We start from the raw sequence: 22,792 nt of genomic DNA, 5'->3' as shown, positions 1-22,792 counted from the left end.
ACCTAAAACATGCAGAGCAGGGGGTTTAAGGACTGGAATTGAGAAGTACTGACCTAATGTGACACTGGACATATAATGGTGCGTCCACACCAAATGCGTTTTGAGCATCAGGCGCAGCTGGTTTGCATTCAAAGTCTATGTGGAGGCGCGTTGAGGGCCGTTGCATCGCGCTTCAAGCCTCTAGCGCGGCGCAATTTGAACCATTTGGAGAGTTTGACACATCTAGCGCATCCGACACTCCACATAGACTTTGAATATAAACCAGACTCGCCTGACGCTCAAAACGTGTTTGATGTGAATGCACAATACCAGTACCACTGGTAACAGTGACATCAGCAGTGATGACATCACTCTTTGATGCATCAAATGAATCTCTCTCTTGAGTGTAGCACAGTCTGTTTTTCAGACCTGTTCCTGTTTCATAGTTATAAGTTATAAGTTATGAATCTTCTCCAGGAGTATTGTTAAAATGATTTGAAGGCACAGAATCAGCCCAGTACAAGTTCACATTCTCAGGTTAGAGAGACTCACCTGGTATAAAGTTAATTTTTGGTACTGGAATCACACCGAAGATAAATTAGTTTAATCAAAGTATGTCATGAATATGTGTGCATGTACTCCATCTTAAGTCCAGAGCACATTAGATTTTTGTTGCTTTTGCCACCACTTGATGATATGCATATAAGATATAACATAAACAGCACCATTCAGAGATGCGATGAGTTTATAGCAGTTGTTCCACCATGTCTGTAGTTCTGACGTTCTGCCATCACTGTGGTTCTAAAGAGCAGCTCAGAGAGGCAGACTAAATTCTATGTCTATTTTGAGTCTAACTGACACTGTTTTGTGTCAGTTAGACTTTTGTTTTGAGTTAAATTTGGCTCGTTTTTTGTTAGTTATGTCGCCACAGTTACTCGAAATGCCAACAAAAGTAATAGCTCCCCTCACGGGATTGAGCCTCACGTTTTGATATATATATTGTGAGGGGGCACGCAGCGGTACGAGCCACATTAACGGTAGTAGGAAGGGGCAGTTATTTTGAGGTGTAGAACAATAGGGGCCTGCCAAGTCAGTACTGCTCTCCTTATGCATTGCTATGGGCAGGCCCCAATTATTTCAAATAAGCCACGCAATCAATTCAAATTCTTAGGAAGACAGTATTGAAGAGTTTTAATAGGCAGATTAAGTGCAAATAAAGCAATGCAGTTTTAACAAACTGCATTGGTACACTGGTACATTGTTAGATTGAAAAGGAGAAGCAAAAGAAACATAATTTATGAAAATGTTTAGCCCCATCCATATTTTAGACCTTAAGACCATTCTCACTCTACTGCAGCATGACTGTTGCATAGACATGTTGCTTTACCAGGCTGATATTACAGAGGCAAAATCATAAAGGTAACATTATTTAACTTCATATTATTATGTAATTAAGATCTACTGGAAGCCTATTAATTGTTTGTGTGACTATTGGTACAGTATTATTGTTCTGTTGTAGGCTCAGGATGTAATCAAGGACAGAAAGGCCAGGATTCCAGAAACAAATGAGATGCAATGACTTTACTCATTATTTATAAAACCCAAATTATTACTCATCAGTCATCATCTGATCTGCAGCTCATAACAAAAACACCCTGAACTGATTGAAATTGTGTTTATATTAGCAAGTATTACTGTTGGCTGGATGGAAATTGTTACGGTTGAATTAGATTAAAGCTGAATAAAGTTTAGATAAACAATTCCAATCTTTCTGACCACACACTTCAGCAGTCACTTTTCAAATTTAAATAAAATAAGCTGTGACAATTTACACATAGAACAGGCAATGTGTGGTAAATGGTTTGCATTATTGAGCAAAAACAGTTATACAATGGAAACTAAGACTGTTTTTTATATTTTAAAGTAAATATAAAAACATTTTATTTATAAGTCGATTTGTTTTTTATCTTTTAGAAAATTGGATAAAGTTCGGAAATTGTATCTTTTTCCATACATATTAAAACTTTTAAAAACACTGAAAGCAAACTCCATATTTTCCACATTTTTAAAGACTTCAAACAAATTGATCATCAGTTTTTCAAGGAACTGACTTTCCATCGCCTCAAAATTTACATGAAAGACTTCTAAAGGCACTTGCTGAAGACCCCTCACAGTGAAACTCCAATGTGTTGACATAGAGAGAGATCAGTTAATGGACAGAAAAATAAAATCTGAATCGAGATGAATGCTTTAGAATAAATACATATGTGCAAATTTACAGCTAACAGGTAGAGTTACATTCCTCTGTCTTGAAGTACATCTTTGCTCCCAGTGGGAGGGGCCAAGTCCTCATGAGGCTCACCACACCTTTCCTCCACCCAGAGGGATTAGAATGTAGTCCAGTCAAAGTCCAGGTTTTCACGGCCGTTCCGGGCTCTGAGCCTCATCCTGTGAGCCAACAAAGAAGCAGACTTGCTGTGGGGAGGGCGGGGAAGTGAGAGAGGAGGAGGTAGACGATGGGATGTCCCAGTAGTTGCTGTGAAGGTCAAAGGAAGAAAGAGCAGGAACGATGGTCTGTGTGGGACTTTCAGGCTCTGAAGGGAGCGGCGGGACGCTCAAGCACTTCCTCAGGCAGCGCTCACTGTACAAGGCAAACATTCAGAACAACAAATTATAAATGAACAAAGCTGATCTGAAACCATTTAAGAACAGATGGAGCCACAGATTTTTTTTTACTGTCTGACATGAAACCAGACTAAATATTTCATTTTTAAATCAGTTAGGGTCATCAAAATAATTTGTATTTACTAAATTCCAGGATGTGAGACTTTCTGCAAGGTCAATCACTTGTACCTCGCTCCACTGAGAGCTTCAAGTCGGGTCTGGCCTGGTCTAGTTGGGTTTATAAGCCATTTTATGGTCCAGCATGTTCAGGAGAGCATGTTCAGGTGAAGCACCTGCCAACAGGTAGGTGTTAGCAGTTGGACTCTCACTGGGTCTCAGTACTAGTACTAATTTCATTTGAAAGTTATTTCACTTGTAATAAGATATTTTTCCCATGTTATAGTGAATTAATCTGCCAGTCCAACTAGTAATATTTACTACGTGTAAACGCTCTCGGCTACGCCACAGCTTCTCCTGGACTTCCATGAATGCTAAAGCTAATTAGCACGGATAAATGGTTTTCATGGTACAATAAGTCGCTTCTCCACATTCTGAGCATCAGGAACACAAGGTTGATTGACAGCGCTTAGACCCTCCTCCTGACTCTGATTGGTTGTTTCTGAGTGATGCATTTCTTAAGACAGCAATAGTAGCTCAACCTTCCGCAAATAATTTGTCTCATATTATACTGTCATAACATGGTGACACTATTAACAAATATTTTTGTAAAAGTTACATACTAAAGCTTTAATTGGGAAAAAAAAAACGATGTATGGAAATAGGAGTGGGCATTTATCGTATGATTTATCAATTATTGTGGTAAATTTCTTGTCATGATAAAAAATTTGATGATCGTTGTCACAATAAATTCCAATTAATGATGTTTAAAACCCTCCAAAGCTGTTCATATTGTTAGTTTGACTATTTTCTCCACTGTTTGTTCATTGATTATCAATAACAATCAAATCAACTGTGAGCAGCTCAGTGACACACAGTACACTGCTTTCAGTGATTGGTGTGGTAAAGAAGTGTATGTGAAATTAAAAGTTTTTAAGAGCAGGACTTGTCTTTGTGGGTCTGTGATTGCTGTGCCAAGCTGTCACAGCCATACAGTTACCGAAAATAGTAACATTGCAAATTGTTCTTATTATAATATTTATTATTATCACAATAGTACCACATATTATTGTGGTAAAACGTCCATATAGCTCTCTCCTTCAAGGAAACAAATAGACTGGTCAATTGAAATGCATCTTTATCCAAGATTTCCTCAGCTTGGATACTTGGGCCTACTACTGTATATGTTCACTAAAGACTTTAAAGTGAAGTAATGGATGGCTTCAGGTGCTTCACCTATTGGCAGCAGCTGCGTTGGTTTTCCAGGCCTGTCTGTACACGTCACCTGCCACCCCAAACAGCCAGCGCACGTCAGCAGGCACCTCTGGGATCCACTCCACAAACCTGCCGCACACACCACATGTTCACATATATCATATTCTATGAAGAAATGTTTAATACCCACAGAACGTTTAGCAGTTTCTGTCACATTACAGCTACTACCCTTTATGCATTTAATTGTCATCTGGAACAGGAAGGAAAATCTAAACTTTTAATAAACACGTTGTGGATCCCTCCAGCTTACCTCTGGGCCACAGAATATGCAGACTGGACTGGAAGTGTGTATGGCATCAGCATGTAAGAAGCAACTCTCAGTGGCAGCATGCCAGACACTCTGGCATAAAGACCCGATTTGTCTTGGCAGGCCTCACAGAACACTGTTAGACATGATGAGGGGGAATATTCAGCTGCATGCTGAGGCGTCATCTTATCTGTAATGATCAACTTTCAAACTTAGAGTCAACATCCCACCTTTCTTTATGTGGGTGGGCAGAACAATGTGCTCATCCAGCCACCAGTGCTTGTTGTGCAGCAGGCGGAGTCTACGCAGCACCCACTCCTTGGAGCTCTCAGCAGGCTTGGAGCAGCAGCTGCTGGAGCCGGGGCCGGGGCTGAAGCCGGGACCGATTCCGGAGCTGTCTGGCAGGCTGTGGCTGGGGCAATCCAGCATCAGCAAGTCTGGCGGCACAAACACACACAGACCACATAGCTCAGGCTAACTGCAGCTCAGACAAGGCTGCAGGTGGCAGAACAACAAGGGACTCACTGTTCTCCTGAAGGAAGCGCAAAGCGTCCTTATAGCCACTCTGACACATGTCAGCCAGGACCTGAGGGAGAGGTAGGCATCAGGTCAAAGGCTTTGCTTCACCTGCCACTGCTATTTCTGACTACCTGCAGGGTCGCTGAAGTTTTTCAAAGTCAGACCATAAGAAAGAAGAAAATAAATCTAAATTTGTTCTACAAATATTGTTACATCATTTATTCACTGCATGAGTTTCTTAACAGCTTCTTGTGTTTCACGATTTTTGGTCAACATTGAAATCAGAACCAGATTTATAAGTTTGTGCACAAAAACAAGCAATTTGACTTCAGTTCCACTTTTACCATCATTGAAGACATTTAAAATAGAAAAGGGTATAATAAAAAAATATGATATTTCATATAAATATGCACATGTATGTGTTTTCATAGAAAGAGAAGAGTAGGCTGAATTTGTGAAAATATGCATAGTATTACTCTGGAGTCTGACTGTTGAGTCTCACAAACATTCTGGACTGGTGATCCTTTAGAACTAAATGAAAGTCCAAAATGAAAAAAAAAACGCTATTTGGATTTTTATGAAAACTGATGAACATAATCACTTAACTGTCTTTAAACTGATGTAAAGTTTTGGTTACATTCCTGATCAGCACCACATGCCAACGTCTCCAGCCGTTTGTCCCAAAAAAACCCATCTTTAATAAAATTCACCATGATTTGTAAAAGGACAGGAAGCTAAAATGGCTGCCACTTAAACTGCCCATTTACAAAGTGTCAAGTTAAAAGTAAAAATCTGAATGAGTCAGGTTTGTGTGACCACCAGGGGGCAGGAGAGTTAGCATCTTCTGAAGTTGTGGCAAATGAAAAGCAGCATCACCAGGTTCTAAATGGTTTCCTGATGAAGAGCATAGCATTGTGGGAGTTTCTACCTTGGGTTCTGGGGGAAACAGAGCTCTGCTGAGGCGGTACAGGTTCCCCATGTTCATCTGGATGCTGGTGTTAGTGAACCGAAGCTCATGGAAGCTGGTGGAGTTATCCCGAGGGCAGATGTCGCTTTCACCAGAGAAGGGCGAGATGGTGATGGTGTTCTTCAGCTCCGACTGAGGCAGGTTATCACTGATTCCACCATCCACATACCGCTGCACACACCCGCCCGCACGCACACACACACGCAAACAAACAAACAAACAGGGAGATGTTCAGCAAATAGGTGAATTTTCTGTCAATAATTCACAATTCCACATAAGTCGCATTTTGCAGAAAAAAGAACACTTAACTATAGGGGACTTCCACTGAATTACAGTTAGTACCATCATTAATCTTCCTTAGAAAGTTACAAAAGGATATCTAACTGTTTTCTGCTAAAAGTTACAGAGAGTGATTTATTTCTTACTGGAGTTTTTTAACCACCATTAGCCTCCTGACATATGGTTCAGTTCCCAGTGGAATATGACTTCTGTACCCACAAAGAGCTCTTTCAATTTTAGATTTGTAATATTAATGTTATTTTTCATGCATAATAGTCAGAAATAGCAGTGGCAGGTGAATTGTTATGTTAATGTTATTAATGTCACCAGCAGTTAATAATACAAACTGTTTGCCGAGGAACCTCGGCAGCCGGAGGTTCCAACAGGTTTTCCAGACCTCCATCAGTCCAGCACAAATTTACTGTCCTCTGCCATGACTTCTCCGTGAACTATGGAGCAACAGTTCTTACATCAACGTTCTTCACAGAAATCACTTTAAACTGTGCAGCCACGCTCACGGAAGGAGATGGGTTTGACTGATCTACTGTATCTTCAGAGAACAACATCTTGCTTCCATTCTGTGGAACATGTCAGGAGAAAAGAAGGGTTCCATGACCCCAAGCTCCCAGAGGAGGACTGCTCTGGTTGTAAACTTCCACTTAGTCAGAGAAGAACAGGTTTGTTTCACAGAGTGCCAGCTACAGAAAGTAGGGCAGAGCAGGAATCCAGATAACAGTGAGCACTGGGCACACACACACCCCCACACACTCTGACTTAATAGTGGCGTAACGCTGGATTTACGCTGGAGTCAGCAGACCTACTTTCTAATAATTCCAGGATCTTGACCATTTATCCAAAGGACATAGATGATATTTTAGTACGACTGGATTCTGGGTACTAGTGCAGTAAACCAAAGGAGCTCTGATTTGTATGAAATTGGTTTTGCAACAATAAATGAATCAAAATGACCAATGACCACATTGAAGTAGAGAAACAAGGAGCTTATGTTGAGAATATCAATACACAATTTATCTGACAATTCAGTCTGTGACCCTGAAAAGAAATCCACAGAGGAACAAAGTCAAAATAACAAAATAAACTCAGCTAGAAGAGTTTTAAGGCAATGTGAGTTACGTTTCAGATTTTGTACTAAGTTTTGTATAAATATTAATGTTTCTTTGAATGTTTTTACAAGCATTCAAAGAAAATGTATCACTATATAAGCATTTCTTATCAGTGGGTATCAATAATTATTGATTAGGTTTTGTTTTATATATCTGAAATCCTACCAGACTGTGGTGTGATCTTTCCTGTTTTATCCAGTTTTCTCTCCACATTGTTGTTCTTTTTTAAGCAGTTCAGAGGCACAGCCAAACCTGACACTGCTGCTGTGCAAGTTACCGTATTTTCTGCACTATAAGGCGCACCTAAAAACCTTCAATTTTCTCAAAAGCCGAGAGTGCGCCTTATAATCCGGTGCGCCTTATATATGGACCAATATTGAGCCACAACAGGTCTCGCAACTACGGTAAGCAGCCGCCGTCTTCATTTTCCCCCGTAGAAGAAGAAGCGCGCTGTGCACGCTGGGTTTTGTGTAAAGACCCCAAAATGGCTCCTATTAAGAGACACGCTTACGACACAGAGTTTAAGCTCAAGGCGATCAGTCATGCAGTAGAACACGGGAATAGAGCAGCAGCGAGAGAATTTAACATGAACGAATCAATGGTGCGGAAGTGGATATATATTGTGATTGCACTAACGTTTGATTTATCGTAACAGTATCGGACTGTTTTTTACATGTTTATTGAATCGAGAAAAAGTTCCCCTGCAGTATATGTTATACCTTGCTGTTGTTAAAAGATAAAACTGTGTCACGAAAATACCACGTCACTTACTTTATCTCGGGGAAAATAATAAAACAGCTGTTTATTCATTTTGGGAATGAACGGAGTTTTCAGAACGTTGGTTTGTAATCTATTAATAAAGTTTGACTGACCTATCTGACTATTTTGTTGACATTCCCTTTAGCGCAGTTCCATCTAATAGATGCATAACATAACCCCAGCCTCTACTGTAGCGTCTATTCCATGCGCCTTATAATGCGGTGAGCCTTATAGTGCGGAAAATACGGTACTCAACAGGTTGTTGCTAGGTAAATCAAAGAGTATGTGAGTTAGTAGATGTCACCAACCTTGCTTAGCTGGTCATGAGAGGTTGAGCAGCTAAACCTTTTCCTCTGCCTAAAACCCCCAGAATGCTGTGTAATTCTGGATGGATAGGAATTCAGTGAAATTATTGAGTATTCCATCAGAAGTATTATCTATATATTTATATCTTGCTGAAAAGTTACTTTTTAGTTAGTTTTGTCCTATTTCAAGTTTATTACAATATTTGCAGAAGAAACTAGACCACAAAAACTTGGTAAGATTTTATGTTTTGCAGTGGGATAAAATCCTGCAGCCATGTCTCAGTAAAATACAGAATAATGTTTGCCTGACTTGGTAAGATTTGGCTGGGTTCTCTGTAGGACTTTGAATACATAGTTCTCATGTGACATCACACATCCATGAACTTTGTAACTGACTGCCATCTTGGCAGGTAGTTACTATGACAACAAGCCACAATCTTAGAACTAGCTTTCACCTCATTCCTAACTTATAAACTATCGAAGTACATTATAACTATTACTTGATCACAATTTTTAAGTACCCTACCCACTTCTGTGTAATAATAAGATAAATATCAGTGATATTTACTGTAGCACTGCCAAACTAGCAAAATTAGCAAGTAGTGAAGTGAACTGTGTCATAGTTCTAGTATGTCATAGTAGGAGATCAGAGGCAGCTTGTCCACATTGTCTGACATGTTTTCCTTCTCCGTCTCATATGTGTCAGTGGCTTTGTTCATGCATCTTTCTCGCACAGTGGCCAAGATTGTCCACATATTTTCTTTAAACTGGTCTGGAAGCCATGGGTCTGCTATGCATGTGCTTGACTACTAAGACGGTGCAGATCACTTCTGATTCAGATTTGTGGGAACTATGTATTGATATTGATCATGTATTTATCACGATATATATTGTTATTGATTTTTTATTGTTCAGCCCTAAATGAAAGTGTGAAAAGCTTCCTGGTAAAACAGGACCTGAACCTGAAAAGGGATTTTTTCTCTATAGCAGCTCCAGCCATACAGTCCCTGGAAAAACTATTTGAAAAAGGCCCACCTTTGTCTCACCAGTCCACAGAATATTTGTACGAGAATCCTGGGAATTATCAAGGTTTTGGCCCTTTGGTCAGAATTCAACAGAGGCCTCCAATGGCCTATATGGAGAAGTATATGGCCTATATGGCCCAAACCAGTGCTGACCCAACAGAAGCACTGAAGCAACAGAAGGTCCAGCACTGTTTCCTGTGTTTCCAAGTGTACTCCTGGTTCTCAGTGTGGTTCTCTGCAGTCCCAAAGCCTTTGACATGGCTTAATAAATCTGTCCAGATTGATAATGTTAATGACACTGGTTCTCATCTGTTCTTGAATTTCTTTCATAATGTGCAGATGTTTGAGATCTTTTAGCCAACTTCAGTCAGTCAGCTTCTATTAAGGGCTTCTTAATTTGATGCATAAAGAACTCTTTTGATGCGTTGCAAGTCAAGGCTGGGGGGCTCCCAGAATGCACCGGGAGTATTCTCCAGTATATTTACTGACGCTGGATCCTCACCAATGGCAATATGAAGCCTGTGTCCAAAACACACTTCTTTCTGTAATTAATGTGCAATGACAACATTGGCAACGATTTGTGAAAAAATAATAAAGCATGCAAGTTTCTCATAGTGACCTCTCCTGTGTATCCATGTCTATGTCCTATTTCACTATCTGCAGTTCTTATTCCTCAAAACAAACACATCCATTCACAGAAAAGATAAGGGCCAGTAAACATCACTGTGGACAGGACACAGTGCACTGAACCTATAGATAACACGGAGGAGACTTCCTGTCCATAAACTCCAACCATTTTGTCACAAATAATCGATCCTGTGGTGTTGTGAATGTGATGTTCAGGAAGCAGAATAAGGGAAGAGAAGACAAGGTTCCATACATGTCTGAGACACAAATGTGATTTCAGCTTCTATCTTTATCAATAATCACAGTCAACATAACATCTCAGTAAAGTGAGCCATCCTTATGTTTATCATCTATACAACGTCTCACAGTAGTTGCTTCAGTGATCTCAGGTTTATCTGGATTCTTCCTAAAAGCTGGACTGTGGCATGCAAAGCCTTTTTATTTGTTATTTTACTCTCCCTCACTTTCAACATGGAATGGCGCTAAAGCTGCTTTTACTGCTCACTTTTTATCACTTTTATAAAAGGGTTTTTAGTGCTACGTTCAGGTTAAACTTTCAGTATTTTATTAAAATATCCTTATGCAGTTTTTATCTTTACCGGTGATCAGTTTCCCACAACACCTGTCTGTTTTTCACTCTTTATTTAGGCTTTTTAAAGTGAGTAAACATTTTCCCCAATACACACAAAAGTGAAAAACTTTCAAAAAAGAAGAATGACCAGAAGCAAAGAGCAGGCCAGAAGTACCAAATGAACTTAGAGAGCAGAGGCCCTGTCCAGAAATATTCTCACTTAAATTCACAGGGAAATGTAACTTTCTCCATTAGAGTGGATCTGTTCATTGATTTTGTTTTGGGAAATCAGTTTTTAGTGAATTCCTGGTTACAACCTTCTGCTTTTTATCAAGATAGTGATTATCTGGTGTTATCACCAGTTGACATAACTTCTTCTGCCACTTTTACATGTGCTTTTCTGATACCAGACTCCTTAAATTATTTGGTGTCAGAACTCTTCTAACCAAGTAGATTCATGTACTCTAAGACAGCAGTACCCTCAGACAGTCATCACCCCCTCAACTCCCCCCGGTGATACTGTGTCCCCTCTGGTCATTACTTATCCACATATTGATCTCTGTATGGTAAACGGTTTGCTAAAAATCCTTTGCTTGTTTGTGTGTTAAAGTGAAACTTCTAGAAGATGGAACTGTACTTTGCAACATTATTATGCATGAATTTATCTGGTGGATTATCATCTACTTCCAGTGCAGTGCACTTAACTTTACAGCTTTATCACTGAGTTGAGGATCCAATCTAACCTGGGAGACTTTGTTTGAACTGAATGACTCTGGAAGTCAATGTAACCAGTGACAGAAGCTCAGTCAGAATGATGGTTGGATCCAAAACCAGAGGTCAAAACAGCTGTTGAATAGCTATATGTTTTATTACAGATAACATGCAATTCAGAACTCTAGATGATTTTACCTGAAGAAAAATTTAATGATTCTGTTTCAAAGTTAACCAGATTTATGTTTTTTCAAGATTTCATTAAATAAAAAACAAAGTGTGACTTAAATTTATGATAAATCAAACATTGCTTTCATTAGACCTGATATAGTTTAAAATGTATCATTATAATTATTGTTTTTCCCTGTTTAGTGAAACGGGTACTAATAATCATAAGTAGGGGTGCAACTTACAATTATCTTAGTAATCAATTATTCTGACAATTAAACATTTAATCGAATACAAAAATGGCACATTCTTCAGATTTTTCATTTAACCACTTCAGCATTTTTTGTGCAATATTAGAAATACATTAAAAGATGCAATTAAACAAATAATTCCCCTTTAAATAAGAAAATAAACATTTTACTGTCTTAAAAGCAATAACAGAATTATTTTAGTGACCGCTTGATCATTTGTAGCAAAAAAAAAAAATCCTTCTAACGTCAACATGTGAAAAGCTCAGGCTTTTCTGCTTAATGTCACATCAATACAGTGTAGGCAGTGGCGGTCTCTGAGCGACATGGGTGGCTACCCAAACACCACCCTGGGCGGCTGCCCAGGGTGGTGTTTCGTGAGGGGTGGCATGAATGGCCCATGAACACAGGGGCTGGGGTGGAAAGTGGTTTGCCCAGGGCACCAAACAGGCTAGGACCACCTCTGACTGTAGCGCTGATCTGGTGACTATTTTATTGATTAATCAACACAAAAGGTACTTGATATGATTTTTTTTTTTTTTTAAGAATCTGAACCAGGAGATGCCAAAACTGCCATGCGAGGAGTTCAGGGTAGAACAGCTTTACAGACAAATGTTTTTTTTAAAAATCATAAATGCAACATGTATATATTTTTGTACAGTTTTGGCTTCATTATTGCTCTGAGTGTGTTGTTCTTTCAACAAATGCCATTTTTTTGAGTCTGTATACTCCAGTTAACAATTAATCAATTACTAAGTAAGTTATTTGATGATTAAATAATCGATTAATCTGATTAATTATTAACCCTCAGCTCTAGTAACATTACACCTACCACTCCTCTGAAGGATGGAGGAATCAGTCCACAGTAGATGGGGATGAAACAGCTGCAGACCAGAGCCTGATGACAGAACACAGGGTTAACACTGGTCCAGTCAGAGCACCGGGACACTTCCAGTGCAAACACACACACACACGCACACACACCTGGATGAGCTCCTCTTTGGAACCGAACTCTGACACCAGCACGTTCTCTCCGTCTGATACTCTGGTCAGGGAGACGCAGAGCCTGCCAGAGGCCAGGATGTGAGCATCAGAGGGCAGGTCCCGGTTCAGGCCGGACCTCAGGACTTTCACCAGGTTGAAGGTTGGGTGGAGTGGGCCCAGGTTTCTCTTCCTAGCTTCCTTTGCCACCTCAATGACGTCCTCACAGCATTTTGCTGGGACAGACACAACAGCAGCACACGATCAGTACTTTGTGGCCCACGTGAACCGTTTCTCATGACAGAGGTCAGAGCAGCCTCTTTATCACTCAGCGTGCAGAGGTCGGTAGAGACCGACACTTGTTTGTTGATCGCTTCCTACAATTATGCTTATTCATGAGAATGGGAGTTAGATTGGCTTTGACTCATGCAGAGGGAAGTTAACTTTTGAACAATATGCTCCAAATCACATTCCCTGTCTTCTGCAGCATTCTTATAATAAACTGTTCAACACTGAACCAGCTTAACCGGCCTCACCAACAATAAGCAACAAATACATGACTTTATTATATTCTATGAATCAATATTTTTCTTACCTATGCATGCTTGGCTTGCGAGAACTGAGGCGGTGAGCGCCCCGGCAGAGGCCCCGTACAGCCGGGTGGCTCCTTTCACAAGGTACGGGGCTTTCTCCAGCAGGCAGCTGGCCACTCCGATGTGGTAGATCCCCAAGAAGCCGCACCCGGCAAAGGACAGGTTCCAGCCGGCCTTCAGGTCGAACATGGCGGGACATGCCCCGGCTGGGGAACCCTGAGCTGGGACGGGACACAAAGTTGGAGAAGCTGTCTCTGGCGCTGACCGAGAGGAAGCAGCTGCGAAAACAGCCAGCTTATAAACAGCTTTGGATGCCTTCACGGACCGTCTGAATTATTACTAACTGGTATTGTGAGTATGTTTTCATTTTGCACAAGCAATGCATTATACGCAAGCTTCTTCAAAGTTCTTTAATTACCGAATATAGTTTCTTCTCCTTTTTCGTGATGTTTTCATGCTGAAGCTGGATGCAGATGAGATTTTCAAGCTGGAGTAAATACCTCATACCCTGCAAGCGCTGTACTCTGCATTGAATAGATTTCTGACTATAATGATCCAGACTTTAAACTCAGAATTATAAAATTATAAGGAAAAAACAATTCTTTTTCCAGTGGCTCCAACACTCTTCCGTAAAACTGCAAGCTTAACTCCTGAAATAAATCAGGTTTCTTTGAACGCAAAGTGAACTACGATGCAATAAGCGCAAAAATCACTTCGTTGTTACAGTTATGACCCTTATTGTCTGCATATGGTTTTGTGTTTTGGAGCTTATAGAAGACGCCTAAAATATCTTTTAACTCCTAGTTGTTGTTTTTTATTCTTAATATTATTACCATTATTTGTTCTGGAATCCGAAAGTCGTACTGAAATGAAACGCACCACTATGGTTTCTGTCAGCATACGTCAGATGACGGTGATGTCACTGTTTGCTCTATTAGAAGCGGATCCAGTCTCTCGCCGTCCTTTTACTCTTGGCTTTAGTCGTACAGGTCACGTGTCTCGGAACGTTTCAAGAACCTTTAACATGTCAGAAGACGCTGAGCTTAGCAGCTCTTCACTTAACTCGCCAGCAGCAACGAGGACCAAATTGTTTCTGGTTGAAATTCAGTTAGTCATGAGTCCTGTCTTTCAACTCACAACAAGCTGTGAGACTGAGCAGGTTTGGGTTTGCAATCTGAATGTGTTCTTTGTCAAGAGACGAATTGGATAGAATTTTTCTGTTGGATTAATGCTTATAGTTTCTAACTGAATTGAACGGAACATGGGGTGAGGTTAAAGAATGTCTCTGAGGCAGACCGCTATTTAAGTGCTACCGGAATTTTACAGCTTTTTATGACGGAAAATAAGCTGAAGATTTGGTAACATATAGTGGCTTTACTCACCCGTTAAAATGCCTGATTTTTATGATTTCAAAATCACACCATAGTATTTGTTGACTTATTTTCAACAAATACCATCCTGTATAGTTCAAGAAAACAAATTTATAGGAGGAAAAACTACATATAAAATAATAGAAATTGCCATAACCTTGTTGAATTAGGTTGCATGGTGGTGCAGCACTGTTGCCTTGCAGCAATAAGGTCATGGGATTGAATCCTACACTGTAAAAAAAAATTCTGTTGTTTTTACAAAAAAAACTGGCAGCTGTGGTTGCCAGAATAATTCTGTAGAAAACACAGTGAACATGTAAACTGTTTTACTGACCAAACAGTAATTACAACAGTGTTAAATTGTGAAATGAACAGATTTTCCCATAGTTTTGCACAAATTTTTACTGTGATTTGAAAAGGGTTATTTTTGTAATAAAACAGTTTTATCAAGTAATTTTAACCAACTTTTTCTGATGAATTATCATAATAATGCTGTTATTTTACACTTTTTTCCAGTAAGATTTACCCAGTTTTTGTTTGTCGTACAAAAAAACTTCATTTAGTCCTACTGATAAAATACCTTTAAATAACAGATTAAAACTGTTAAAATGTCAATTTAAAACATTTTATTAATACTTTCTGAAAAACAGAAATTTGCTCTAAATTTTTTTCTTTTTACTAATAATTATATTTTTAAATATCTATAAGCATCAAATTTCAACAAACATTTCCCACTTTAAGGAAACTTTAAAACACAAGGAAGCCCAATATAAATTGTATCTATGATAATCTTAAAAAAATAAACATACACTTGCATGCCTTTGAAATATTTATTTTCAATGAAGTTCTCATTTGTCTTTTCTGAACATCATGAAACACATGAAGCAAATGCACCTGCTGAATAGATATAAATTTCTTCAACCTTTTTAACTTTATCAGAAACAGTATGAGAACCAACTTTCACCCCCTTTGTTTTGGAGGGGGGGCTTGAAGATTATAACATACAATACATTTCTATTTCCAGTATACATTTTAATAATAATGTTTGTTTGCTTCAAAGGTTTTTCTTTTTTAGAAACAATTCTATTTTCAAATATCTATAAACATCCAATTTCAACAAACATTTACCAGTTAAATGCAAATTTAAAACACAAGGAAGCCCAATATAAACTGTATCTATAATGATAATTCAAATTTTTTTTTTAGAAACAAATAAACATTTTAATTCAGGGGTGGGCAATCCTGGTCCTCGAGGGCCGGTGTCCTGCAACTCTTAGATGTCTCCCTGGTCCAACACACTTGAATCCAACAGCTGAATCACCTCCTAAGTGCAGTCAGGTTCTCCAGAGTCCTGCTAATGACCTCATTATTTGACTCAGGTGTGTTGAAGTAGAGATACATCTAAAAGTTGCAGGAGACCGGCCCTCGAGGCCTGGAGTTGCCCACCCCTGTTTTAATTGAAAACATATTTTCAATGAAATTCTCATTTGTCCTTTCTGACATGGAGCAAAATTCAGCCACTGAACAAATATAAATATGTCTTTTCAACTTTTTTAACTTCAGCAGACACGGTGTGAGATGCAACATACATTTACAAATCTATTCAGCTCTGTTAAGATTAAACACTGTCTTGATAACTCACTGACTTTAGTCCTTTCTCAAACATCATGCCACTCATGATCCGAAAGTTCCTGGATCAAGGTGAGTACACGGGGGTTCACACGCAGTCTGGGTTTACGGGTTTCTTCCACCTTACTGCCCTTGTCTGGGTTGATTGAGAAGAAACACCTTAAGATAAAGAGGACAAACAGAAAACTACATCAAAATGTGCTTCACAAAGAAATAAACATTTTATTCAAGATATAAAAGTTGTCAAAAGTCAAATTTAACTCCCTACAATTAAAAAACAAAACAAAAAAAACTCATACCTCTGCAGAAACTCCAGTGTAGACGCCAGCCCTGATGGATAATGTATGTTAAAACAATAATAGCTCCCAAACATCATGCAGAGGGCAGAAATAAAACAGGAGATGTTGTTGTTTCCAATCTGTTGATCCACACTCAGCATGAATCGTTTAGCATGGAAGCAGGATTGACCTAAGGAGAAAGAACAAATAAATTTAGACTCCTGATACAACAAAGCAATGACATTTATATGAAAAATAACAAATTAAGTAAAAAGTACAAAAAAATATTAGTATAGTAAAAGCATAAGAAAATAATTGAAAAAAAACAACAAAAAAAACAATATTAAACAAAATGCCAGATGGACAAAAGGGCAAAGAAAGGGGACAAGACAACAGGTCAAAGAAACTGGAAAAACAAAAATGAACTCACCACACACAATGATAGTGGGAGTCAAGGAGACATTCTCCATCTGTACTTCTTCAGCTAGGCATGTGTCCTCCACACAAAAGAACATTGCTTCTTAATTTTCATTGAAGTAGCAGAGAAGTAGGAGCATCAGCTCTTTAACATCTTCAGAGTAACCGTCCAGTTCTCCCCTTAACATCTTCAACTTTGTCTGAGCCTGGAAAAACCTTTTGTTTTTGTTCACACAAACAGTGTTCATGTAGTTCAGCAGTCTTTTTCCCTTCATATCCATGTTCCTCATGAAGGTTTCCTTCAATCCAAGTCCAGTAAGTTCCTTGTAGTGTACAGCAATCCCAATGTCATGAAATAAAACAGGCCAGGCTTCCAAGACACCTTGAATGCTTTTCCCCTGGTTAATATCTTTGCGCTGTGAGTAGAAAGTTGTCCTCAGTAATTGTTTCATCTCCTCAGGATTGGCCTCCTTCTGCAGAGACATCATCTTGAGCTTGTCCTTCTTCTGTTGCTGACTTTCAGCAGTTTCTCCAAGAGGAAGGAATTTTACATTCCAGTTGATACACCCATAGGTGTCCTGAATTGCAGCTCTCTGTTCCTGAGGAATTTCATCTGTGTCAGAGTTTTCAGAGCAGCGCTTTCACTTTCTTATTTTAGGCATTGTAGATCGCTTCACGTTGTCAATTCGATATTGAAGTTGTTTGACAAGTGAATGATAGCCAGGGCCAATGACATCTCCATCAATAACGTCTTGTAGAGATTTTGGATATTTTGCCACCATCTTCTTTGCAACCTCTGTAGAACTCCTTTTACCCAAGTAAGAACTTTTTTGCATCATTTCAGACACCACAATCCTGACCATCTCCTTCCTCATTTTTGGACTTGGCCGTTTACCTCTCTCTAATGCCTGCATCAGTTCTTCTGAGAACTTTTCCCATGGTATCTCAAAGGTATCCACCCAGTCTGCTGCAGATGTCTGGTTGCTGCTGGAGGAGTTTGATGACACACTTAGCGGGGACAAAAACTGCTCTGATGGAGGAGTATCTGGTGATGCATTACTTGAGGACCTGCTGGTTTCAGGGGTCCGGCCTTCAAAAACACAAAAAAACAAATAGGTTATCAGAACTGAATATGAATATCAGTGTTTAATGGTTGATTTTTGCTTTTCTACAATTTTACTTACATCTGAATTTCCAAGCAGCAAGTGCCTTTCTGGCTTGAATTGGTCTTAATGCTGACAACAAGTCTTCCTCAACAATGAACTGGAAGTCATCATACGTTTCTACTCCAATTGACTGTAAAGTCTCCTCGAGAATGTCTTTTGAAGCCTCTGCAAGATCGGGCAACACTTCACTGATAGCGCTGCGTAAAAATGTTTGCTCAGCCATTTCTGGAATAAAATCAGACAAAGTAATGGTAAAAAAACAAGATCACCGTAATATAACATGTATTCAACTATGTACAAATTAAAGAGACTCATACTTAGTGTCAAACAAAATATCGTGCCTGATTCACACTTTTTAGTCATGTACATCCTTAAATTTTTTACTGGACATGCTACAGGCCGCTGTTCTATCAGATAGCCATACATGTCAGAATAGCATACATATGGTAAGAGCGCATGCGCACGCATGCGCATTCTGCAGGAGGTCCGCGATATTGAGAGGAGTCGTCAGCTTGTCATACGCGAGAAGAGACACAATAAAAAGTAAGTAAATAAATTAAATTTAATGCTCATACGCGAGAAGAGACACAATAAAAAGTAAGTAAATAAATTAAATTTAATGCTGCTGCAGCTGCAGTAAACTACAAAACACGCCCTGTTTAAATTCACGTCCCCCAGTTCCTTGATATTTTTGGGTTGGATAACATGTCTGCTAACTTGGATAGCATGTCGTGTATGTGATATGTTAACCTGAAAAGCCTTCATGTTCCGGAGTAAGACAGGGAAGTATACTGTCCTCTCACCTTTTTAACATCTACATAGATGAACTTAATGTTGGCATCCACCGTTACCAACATTAAATGAATCAGACGTATGAAAACGCAATTTTTACCCACACTGAAACTGGGGCAAAACCAGTGTTTCACTTTTGAAACAAATCCTTATCTTCATTAATGTATATGAAAAGCGTTCATGTTAATTTTGTTTTTATATGTGCTTTACATTTACACATATTTAGTTTATGCAAATTGAGGTTGTTTTTGGAACATGAAGGCTTTTCAGGTTAACAGATCACATACACGAGTACAGCCACCTGGGTTATGTATTAGTCACTGTCAGTGTGACTTTTGCCTCAATTAATAAAAGACAGGAGATGTTCTTGAGTCACTTGAAGTCCCTGTGTTCACCAGGCGTTGCCAGGAAGGACATGGCATCCACCAGTGTTGTCAATAAAAAATTGGGATCTCTCAATTGCATTTAAACTCGCTGTTGTGTTTTCTGCAGTATTTCAAGAATTGCATTGTTGGATGCACATGCATAAATATGTTGATTACAAGGTTTTTTTGTATTAAATCGGAATAAAAAAGGATGGATATGAAGAAGCTTTCACTACAAACTTTTTTTAATTTATTTTAATTTTGTATTTCTTGTCCTAAGAGCTGATATTTCACAGAAATGTCATAATATTGCAGCACCAGTTGGCGTGTTTAGTAGCAGGAGTAGGTGTGTTTTGTTGTGTACGCAGCTGCAGCAAGGTATTATTATATATTTGAACAATTTGCAGTGTCTAATGAATTGTCTTGTTTAAATGCTTGTTGATGCAATTTACATGTTTTCTTGTGTCATTTATAGCAAACATGGAGTGCAAATGGGGGGAAGTCTTCAGTTTTATTTCTGAAGGCTCCTACCCATTGACACTCAACAGAGGGCAGAGGCAAACTTTAAGAAAGTATGCCGAAAAATTTACCACTGGATGAATGTTCGGAGATTTATAGCTTTGGACAGCTATGATTCTAAGAAGTTTTTGGTCAGAACACATGAAATTTTATTAATGTTGGGTATTAAGAACCAGTTCCACTGTTCAGGGAACTGTGGAAGTCTGTGTGAAACCTGTTGATCTGTTTTGTTAATATTCTAACAATCAAAAACACAAGATGGCTTAGGAGCATATCACCGAATTTTTCATTCCAAACGGAACAAATTTTCCCTTAGGCTATACCGGAACAGTCCAAAGCATTAAAAAAATCCAAAGATATATGACATACTAAATTGCAGTATTTTCTGTTATGTACTAGTATAACATGATGGCTTGTCAACAGAATATAAAGAGGTAGTACTTGACTATTTTTGGTAAAGTACACTCTAAATGCCTTTATTTGTTCCCAGACAAGGTGGAAGAGTACTGTGTGGAATGCAATATGCTTCACTGTAATGCTTCAGAGAACATCATTGACATGGTAAACAACTAAACTGTACAACTTAACGCTTCAAACACATTACACTTGCTAACTCATAACTGTTTTCTTTTTCTGTCCACTTCACAGATACAGTGTGACTGCTGCTCAAGGTGGACACACAAAGAATGTGCCACAGACATGGGTGACATGTTCAAATGTAAAAAGTGTAACTTAAATTAAACAGTTTTACCCCACCAGTGACAGTGTGGATTATTAAAAATACAGAAGTAAAATGTTCTACATTAAATATAGTACATCATACAACTGATGTCATTGGTATTAATCAGGAAGTCATACAGTGGCTAATAACAAAGTGTATGGCAATCCGACAGGTTAAGAGATGCATCAGGAAGTCATACAGTGGCTAATAAAGTGTTATTACATTAGCAGCTTTATGACGATCTAACACCGTTTTAATAAAGATGATTAAATATAAAATATGGTGAAATTGCCGTTCCCCTCCATTATATGCTCCTTTAAATGAGCAACGACTTCTTTCACAGTTTGGCTTCGGTGCCCACACAATGAAATGGTGCATTTCAATTTAGCAACAATGGCTTTGGCTGATTCGGGTTGTGAAGCCACGTTGTGAACTCGGTAAAAATGAGTTTTAAACGCTGCATATGTACAAAATGTCCGCTTACATTCTGTGCCGAGGCATTTGAATACACAACTGGGCTCGTTTCTGTGCACTCTGCAATGCAACACATAGCCCCTCAATGATTCTAGTGTTTTACAGCAAAACGTACATGTAATCATGTTTAAACAATTTCAACCTACCCAACAAGTTACACGTGTTGCAGGTGTAGCAAAAAATGATTCGACTGCATATTGTTCCAAGAAGCAATCAATATGACGCCTTAAAAACAAAACTTAATCTCCCCAGAAACACAAATTGCCGTGCCTTTTACGTTTGAAGAAAATAAAGCTTAACTTACATTTGCTGAAAGCTGACGAGGTCCAAACAGCGTTCTTTTCTTTGTCGAGGTTTGAGCACAATTCAGATTCTTCTGAGATGAGAACCGTTGAACGAACTTATTCAAAACAGCTTTCAGGCGCCAGGTAAGCGGACCAATCAGAGAGCAGAACAGACCGCACTGCCGAGCGAATGGGAGAACTTGAGCACAAAGTGGTGATCTCTGTCTTTCTTGCAGTAGCCGAACTTTGAGCTTATAATGGCAACGGTGAAGGTAAAAAATCCAGTGTTAGCAAAAAAAAAAAAAAAAAATGCATGTATAAGCAAGTACATGACTTCCTTGTTGATTCAGGTGTTTCCTCCATGTTAGTCGTGAAATATGAAGAAATGATCCAATCAAAATTGACAAAGAATAAGTAAATGAATTAAAGAGGAAATGACAATCTAAAGAAGTGGGAAAACACAAGTGAATATAAATAGATAACTAGTAAACAAAATTGGAAGTAAACAATGTGGAATCATAATTACGTAATTCCACATTAATTTCCAAATCTATTAATTTATTCATTTATTTCATTGTCCATCCATCCATCCATCTTCTACTTATCTGGAGTTGGGTCACCGGGGCAACAGCTTAAACAGGGAAGCCCAAACTTACTTCTCCCTAGCAAAAGAAATGGTAAGCTAGCTTCCAATTCATTTGGATTTAATAATCACAGAATGTAAATGTTAGTTTTTCACTGCTGAAATGTAAAAATGTTGTGAAGGATACAACTTTTTCCATTAAACATACAAAATGTGTGTTTTCCACAACAAAATACAGTATTATTTGCAATTTTCTATTTTAAAATTTACAATAATTTTCGGTTCTACATTATACAACATCATACTGTTAAATGAACAAAATATCATTGTGTTTTTCTTTACAAAATTTTTCTGTCATGATTTCACAGATTTTTACTGTTTATTTTACAGACTTTTTTTACAGTGTAGGTGTCCAGGTCTTTCTGCATATTCTCCCTGTGGGTTCTCTCCAGGTACTCCAGCTGTCTCCCACAGTCCAAAAATTGGTCTCTCTAAATTGTCTTTCAGTGTGTGTGTGTGTGTGTGTGTGTATTGCACATTTATACATACCCTTAAAATAATACTTTATGATTCCGTTTCAGCATTCATTCTACCTAACTTCACATCAGCCAGCAGAAAGTAAACATGATGAACCTGATGGAGCTTTGCTCTCCTTGAAGGATCCCTAACATTTGCTGGTCTGCATTCTTTAGGCAACAACAAGGAGAAAGGTCACAAAGGATCAAAATTATCTCACAGTACAAGTGTATCAGTCAGAAGAAGGCTACAAAAAATGCCCCAGAACTACTACAAAGGACATCTTTGTGTCTAGTACACAAAGATAACAGTCAATAATAACAGAAGAAACTGATCTAAAATGAGTGCACTAGACAGCTGCTGGAAATGACTGGTTTTGTTCATGTGGAAACTTCCTGCCAGAGTCCTCATCCTTCTGGACCAACACATAGGACTGGAAGACAGAATTTGTTGTTGTAAAGAAACTAGAAGGAATACATTTTGTGTCAATGGAACCAAACTTGTTGTTTCGGTACATAC

At 38.7% G+C, this 22,792-nt stretch overlaps 1 protein-coding gene and 1 long non-coding RNA gene across 2 annotated transcripts; one reads left to right on the top strand and one right to left on the bottom strand.

Annotated features, from left to right (window-relative positions):
- Positions 1 to 1,143: 1,143 nt before the first annotated feature.
- Positions 1,144 to 13,451, bottom strand: pnpla3 (patatin-like phospholipase domain containing 3). Its single transcript, XM_032589695.1, has 9 exons — positions 13,162 to 13,451; positions 12,570 to 12,802; positions 12,418 to 12,483; positions 5,730 to 5,939; positions 4,808 to 4,868; positions 4,513 to 4,719; positions 4,286 to 4,418; positions 3,997 to 4,104; positions 1,144 to 2,620 (listed from the first exon to the last, which is right to left on the bottom strand). The coding sequence occupies exons 1-9, from the start codon at positions 13,346 to 13,348 to the stop codon at positions 2,398 to 2,400; spliced, it is 1,428 nt and encodes a 475-aa protein (XP_032445586.1). The 5' UTR covers positions 13,349 to 13,451; the 3' UTR covers positions 1,144 to 2,397.
- Positions 13,452 to 19,340: 5,889 nt separating this feature from the next.
- On the top strand, positions 19,341 to 20,450 carry LOC116736844 (uncharacterized). The gene is made up of 2 exons (XR_004342684.1): positions 19,341 to 20,256; positions 20,344 to 20,450. It is a non-coding gene; the product is annotated as an uncharacterized LOC116736844 (long non-coding RNA).
- Positions 20,451 to 22,792: the final 2,342 nt, after the last annotated feature.

The sequence above is a fragment of the Xiphophorus hellerii genome, chromosome 17 (assembly GCF_003331165.1).
Source record: "Xiphophorus hellerii strain 12219 chromosome 17, Xiphophorus_hellerii-4.1, whole genome shotgun sequence".
In the NCBI taxonomy this organism is placed as follows: domain Eukaryota; kingdom Metazoa; phylum Chordata; class Actinopteri; order Cyprinodontiformes; family Poeciliidae; genus Xiphophorus; species Xiphophorus hellerii.
The sequence above is the reverse complement of the archived record's forward strand: the minus strand, read 5'-3'. Positions and strand labels throughout refer to the sequence as shown.